The sequence below is a fragment of the Corylus avellana genome, chromosome ca3, assembly GCF_901000735.1.
Source record: "Corylus avellana chromosome ca3, CavTom2PMs-1.0".
In the NCBI taxonomy this organism is placed as follows: domain Eukaryota; kingdom Viridiplantae; phylum Streptophyta; class Magnoliopsida; order Fagales; family Betulaceae; genus Corylus; species Corylus avellana.
In genome coordinates this window covers 37455628-37461766 of record NC_081543.1, presented here as the reverse complement: position 1 = coordinate 37461766, position 6139 = coordinate 37455628, and the positions used below count along the sequence as shown (strand labels likewise).

At 38.4% G+C, this 6139-nt stretch overlaps 1 protein-coding gene across 4 annotated transcripts; it reads left to right on the top strand.

The window, feature by feature from the left end:
- Positions 1–725: 725 nt before the first annotated feature.
- Positions 726–6139, top strand: LOC132173851 (uncharacterized). Of its 4 annotated transcripts, XM_059585493.1 has the most exons (5): positions 1159–2524; positions 2668–2825; positions 2973–3185; positions 3309–4112; positions 4660–6139. In XM_059585493.1, the coding sequence occupies exons 3-5, from the start codon at positions 3051–3053 to the stop codon at positions 6076–6078; spliced, it is 2358 nt and encodes a 785-aa protein (XP_059441476.1). In that variant the 5' UTR covers positions 1159–2524; positions 2668–2825; positions 2973–3050; the 3' UTR covers positions 6079–6139. The 4 variants fall into 4 exon arrangements, with proteins under 4 accessions (XP_059441475.1, XP_059441476.1, XP_059441479.1 ...); XM_059585492.1 differs by lacking the exons at positions 1159–2524; positions 2973–3185 and adding an exon at positions 726–1126; XM_059585496.1 differs by having other exon boundaries at positions 1161–2524; positions 2668–3063.

The window sequence follows — 6139 nt, the reverse complement described above, 5'->3', positions numbered from 1 at the left end:
TATTTCATTAAAAATAAAAATGGTATTCGTCTTTCTTTCTTTTTTTATTTTTTTAAATGGTCATTATTTTTTTTTAAATGTCATTATTATGAAAAAAATACAATTTTTATTTTAAAAAAAATACCAAATAAAAGAAGGACAAAAAATGGATAGGGTTGCTTCTCATTTTTTTCCATTTTTTATTTTATTTTTTAAAAAATGAAAAAAAGAAAAGTTGAACTTATGTTGAGCAAATAAATTGGGCCTTTAGTATTTCCCTTACTATATTATATGGGAATTGTGTTTTACCGGATTCGGGAATTCCAGTTTCTGAAATTTCACATTCAGATCATTTATTTTCATCTAAGAACCATTATTCTGCCACGCGTTTTATTGTTAATAAAATAATAAAGTAATATGATTATTAATATCATTAATATTATTAAAAATTTAAATATTATTTTATTAGTTTATCAGTAGTAGGACACATGGCAAGATAATAACTCTTAGATGAAAATGAATGGCCTAAATCTAAAATTTCCGAAACTAAAATTCTACTAAAAATTCCAAGGATCCGGATCCTTATCCCACACGACAACACGTAAATGCAATAACAGATATTTTATTAATGTTTAAAAGTAGAGTGTTCAGTCGTTGATTGCCCAAATCCCACGCGCAACTCTAGGGCTTTTTCCAAGTCCTTATACCACACGACAACAAGTAAATGCAATAACAGATATTTATTAATGTTTAAAAGTATAGTGTTCAGTCGTTGATTGCCCAAACCCCCCGCGCAACTCTAGGGTTCTTCCAAGTTCCAATCCTCTCTCGCTCTCTCTCTCTGCGCTACGCTGTACAATCTCCGAACCAATCGGAAGGTCCCGAACAATGGATCTGGTGGTGGTGGGGCGCCACACTCTGCTCTTCGACGACGACGCCACCGCCGCCTTTATAAACTCGAGCGACGCGCTCGTCGAGTGGAACTCGCTCTCCATCGACCGCTACGACGTTCGCCACCTCCTCTCCAATCCTCCGCCGCCACGTAAGCCCCGCCGCCACCAATCCGACGATCCCTCGCTCGAGTCGGAGCTCGATCACGAACGTTACCTCGATTTACCCTCATCTTCTGGTGATGAACACGAGCAAGGTAAAGTATTAATCATTATCACAAGCTTTGTTTTATTACTCTTATTTAAAATTAGAGGAATTTCCTTTTTAATTGCCTAATTTTTACAAAATGGAGGAATAGGAAAATAAAAGTAAGGTTGAATGTTATGTACTGGTGGAATTAGCGGAATAATTTATTTTTCTTTTCTCTCTTTTGTTGCATTTTGCGTCCAATTAGGTTTTTCGTCTGAAATGTTTGTTTGGTTGTTGAGAAAATAGAAGAAAGTAATTGAAATAAAATTGTTGGATTCTGTGAGGCATGGTATTGTTCTGTTTTTAGAAGGGGCGGAAATTTTGGCCCTGCATTATCAGGCCACTATATATCTTGGCTAATACTTCTGCGTAGAACTGGAATTGGAATTAGAATTAGATTGGTTATGATAAACTTAGTCCAACAGCTATGTTAGGCTTTGTCGCAAAGTTTCAATTTTCGTTTTCAGTTTTTTGGTGGCCCAAACAATGGGAAAAATTGAGCATTGAAAATAGCCTTTCTTTCCTTACTATCTTTTTCTCAGCATATACTTGCAGGATATTTGTTTTATTGGAAAGGGAATGATTTGTGTTTTTGTGGTGACAATGTGGTTATGCTTTTCTAATATTCTTCTTTATGCATATTCTAGGCTTAATTAGGGCAATGGTAGAATTGCAAATGTAATGGTTTTGGTAATATATACATAAAATTGGACAGAAATATGATTGAATGTATATTATGCTTTAAACAATGAGAAAAAAGAAGTAAAAGAGTTACAAAGTGAAGGAATGGACAAATATTGGATTTAATTCACCTGAATATGATTGCCAGTGGTGGTTTAGTAAAGTCAAGCTTTCATAATTTACCTAGGATCTGTTAGATTAACCTTTGTTTAATTTGGTGCGAGGTTAACTCTTAACATCTTTTGGCTTTTGCTTAAAAGTATGAGTGGCTTGTGTAGTAATTCTTTGAATATTGTTGACCATTTTGGTGTCATTAAATTAAGATTCAGGGTTGAAAAGAATAACGATGGTATCATTATTCACAAAGTGGCCCTCCCTTGGAGGTTCCCCATCATCAAAAAAAAAAAAAAGTATTGGTACTTCATGGGTGGACTTATATAGTAAGCTTTAGAAGTTGATTTTTGGATAATACACATTCTTTGGGCTTCTGGTCATTATGCCCCATCTGATATTATTTGCTGGGATGAATATGATATTTTGGTAAAGTGGGAGTCCGTCCCATTTGGAGGGAAAACATTGTTGCGATGCTCTCTATTTTCAACTGCAAATGTGCTGAGTGATGGGTGTTAGTTTCTTGTTTGTTTCAATGTTATACTTTTTGCAAGGCTTGTCCCCATGTGCAGGATGGTATAGTTTGCAACAGTTTGATCCTTCAAAGAGACAAGTAAGAATATTCTTGCTTCTATGTGGCACTTTTCAGTTACTTGTCAATGCTAATGCCTTTTCTCTGTGATGTATTTATGACACCCTTATGCCTAAAGTTTATACTTTATGTTTGATTTTAAATATCTTTTCGTTTGTTTCCAGATTTACAAGATGGTGCCAAACCGGTGGATGCTGGTGGCTATCGTGCTGTTGCATTTTCATATGGGAACACTGATGAGTCGACTGAGGAAAAGAATAATGACGCTGATTTTGGTTTTCATCCACCCTTTCAAGTACCGGAGAGCTTACTTCAAAACCTAGTAAGTATCTGCCCTTGTATATCCTGCGACCCTTTGCTTTTATTATTATAATCTGGATATTGGTGTTTTTTGGATCTTGACCAGTGTGGCCAAATGATAATTGTCTAAGGTGCATGTGGTATTCTAAGGCTTGTGTCTAAGTTTCAGATGCACGGAGCAGAGACGGAGTTCTTGTGACCCAAGGTTGCCATCCGGGCACCTTGTTTCCTTTTGATCTCATGACAAATGGGCTGTGCAGGTGGGATTAGGATGATAGAAATTTGTTACCTTGTCAGGAATCTTTTCTACTTGACAGCAAGTTGGATGAGACATATCTTCCTAGAGTTCTGTTTCTTGCTCTTTATGGTTATCCGTATATATGTGAGATTTTTGGGTTAATCTTGGGGTTATTTAGTAAGAATTCTCTTTTCTTGGAAACTTAAAATTGCAAAATCCCCATATTGAGGAAGAAACCTTTTTTCTTGTTTTGTTTTTTTTTTCCAGCCATCAACAGAGAAGGTACATCAGATCATTGCAAGAACTGCTATGTTTGTTAGTGAACATGGTGGGCAGTCAGAAATTGTTTTGAGGGTCAAACAGGGGGACAACCCAGCATTTGGGTTTTTGATGCCTAATCATCATCTCCATGCCTACTTTCGGTTTCTTGTTGATCACCAAGAACTTCTCAAGCCTGACAGTGGTGGCAAATCTCTAGTAGAAAAGGACAATGCTGAGAGTGGGCTCAATCAGATTGGTGGTGCTTTGTCTATTCTTGGTTCTGTATACGGGTCTGCAGAGGATGAGGATGGTGCAACTGAGGATGTTCATGAATCTAAGAGAAATGAATCTGAGGAAGCCGTTGATGTTGGTAATGCAACTGTTTCTCATGGATCTGAACAGGCAGATTCTCCTGTTAATGTGGCTGGGAAAGACAAGGTAGTTGCGAAGGGTTCAGATTCTATTTTGAAAGAAAAATCTCCTATCATAAAACGGAATCGATTCATCAGTACAGTTGGAACTACAAGTGGGATTAAAAAAGAAGGTGATGCCTTGAGTGCACTTTCATCTGCTGGAGACAAGTCACAGGCATCTTTGCCGAGTATGTCCAAGGTTGAACCACCTATTGTGGAGCCTTCATCTGATTTAAAGAGAGTGGTTGACAAGATAGTTGAGTTCATTCTGAGAAATGGTAAAGACTTTGAAGCTGTTCTTGTGGAACAGGATAAAAAACACGGAAGATTTCCATTCCTCCTGCCATCTAATCAATATCATCCTTATTATTTAAAAGTTCTTAAGGAAGCTCAAGAGGTGTGTTCTTCTGTTCCTTGTGCTGTACTAATTATTGGATGTTTGCATGAGATTTTTGTTGATAAAATTAACGATTTCCATTTGCAACAAGATAGAAAAAGGTAGAATTTGGTGTACACATGATTTGGTACAAGTGCTTGTTTGATAAATATGTCCTTTTCTTTATTTGGTGCCAGAATTTGGTTTCATGTTGTGGCATCAATAAATCATGTGCTTATGTTACCTTTTTATGTTCATCAATGTGCATTACGCATACTATGTGCATAATTTTTGATAAATGAGTGAACATGTCTAATCTCTACAGTTAAGCTTGAATTTAAATCTTGTGTGTTTATATTTTGATTTGTGGAGGCATATCGTGCACTGACCATAATTCTATGGGTTTTTCTTTGACCATCTCAATTTTAGTTGACCTTTAAGATTCCAGAAAATCAAATCAAAATGGGTTTGAGCCCTTAGATATAAATTAGTGACTCAGAAACACTTACCATGTATATGATGTTCTTTGCTTACTGATGTCTTTTATCGTTCCTTTTTTTTTTAACAGTCTAAGCTACCTGGCAAGGGCTCTGTTTCTGAGAAGCATGATTCAATGGGGCATGGGGTGGACAAGAAAACGGCTCTATCAAAAGAAGGTGATACTCTGTCCGGAGAATCTGCTGGTCATGATATACCATATAATTATGACAGGAAGGAGAAGTTTAAGATGAAACTTGGCAAGTCAAAAAAGGATGGGCAGGATCCGCCTTCCAAAGCCACTGAGCCACAAATTGATGCAGTTTCCGCTGCAGCAATTCTTCAGGCTGCCACAAGGGGCATTAAGAATCCTAGTTTCGAATTTTTTCCTAAGACATCATCAAATGGTATTGGTCATGGCCCTAGCACCGAGGATGGGCATACATCAAGCTTTGGGAGTCTCCATTCATCTCAAGCTCCAAGTTCCACTTCAAAGCCGGATCCAAGTGTTTCTGTCCCTGTTGCCAAGGCTATTGCAGAGACAGCTGCTATTGCAGCTGCAAGTGAGGCCGACTCCTCTGAAGCATGCTTGACAAGAGAGCAGCAGCTGAAGGCGGAGAGATTGAAACGGGCAAAGATGTTTGCAGTCATGATAAAAGGTGGAGCTGCACCAGTGAAAATAGAACCATCGCGTGGCTTTTCAGCAGAACCACTGGGGTCTGGGATTTCTGGATCAGGTGCTGAAGTTGAAAATTTTGTTGGCAAAGAAAGAGAAGGCAGTTCAGTTCCAATGGATGTTGATAGTCCAAATAAGAATGAGAAGTCTGAAAAGAAAATTTCTGTTGATGAGTATAATGAACGGCGATCTAAGAGAAGTTACCGTTCCAGATCTAAAAGACAAGAAGAAGAGGAAGTAGAGAAAGGAGGAGGAGAAGAGGAGGAAGATAAGAGGAGTCACAAGCACTCTAGGAAGAAGCACCGATTGCATCGGTCATCACACCGCAGTAGGGACAGGCATAAGCACAGGAAAAGACATTCTCCATCGGAGGTCTCAGATTCTAGACATCATCAGAAGTATTACGATGACTCTTTTGATGACGAGTATAGGCACTCTCGACGTCGGCAAAAGCATGATACTCCCTCCGACGATGAGTACCGGCATTCTCGACACCGTCATAGGCATGATAGCTCCTCCGATGATGAGCATCGGCATTCTCGACGTCAGCATAAGCATCATAGCTCTGATAATGGGCTTGAACACCGAAGCAGATCTGCTAAGAATGGGAAATCTCAATCTGAAAAAGAAGTGGACTTGGAAGAAGGGGAGATCCTTACAAGATCAGATCAATCGAAAGCTAGTCAGGGTGATGGTGCTAGTCGAGAAGCTTCTGTTGAATTATCAAAATCCTATCAAGATGGAAGGGCCCCATCTCAGCAGCCCTCTGAAACCACCGAGGTTTCTGATGATCTTAGAGCCAAAATCCGAGCCATGTTGATGGCAACCTTGTAAGTAGCACCATGCATTTTAATTTTCTTGGTTTGTAATGGTAAAAGTTTTGATGATTTTAACA

Coding starts and splice junctions, on each gene's coding strand:
- LOC132173851 (XM_059585492.1), top strand. CDS start 868: ATGGATCTGGTGGTGGTGGGGCGCCACACTCTGCTCTTCGACGACGAC. Junction 2,826..3,308: donor AGAGCTTACTTCAAAACCTA/GTAAGTATCTGC, acceptor TTTTTTTTCCAG/CCATCAACAGAGAAGGTACA. Junction 4,113..4,659: donor TTCTTAAGGAAGCTCAAGAG/GTGTGTTCTTCT, acceptor TTTTTTTAACAG/TCTAAGCTACCTGGCAAGGG.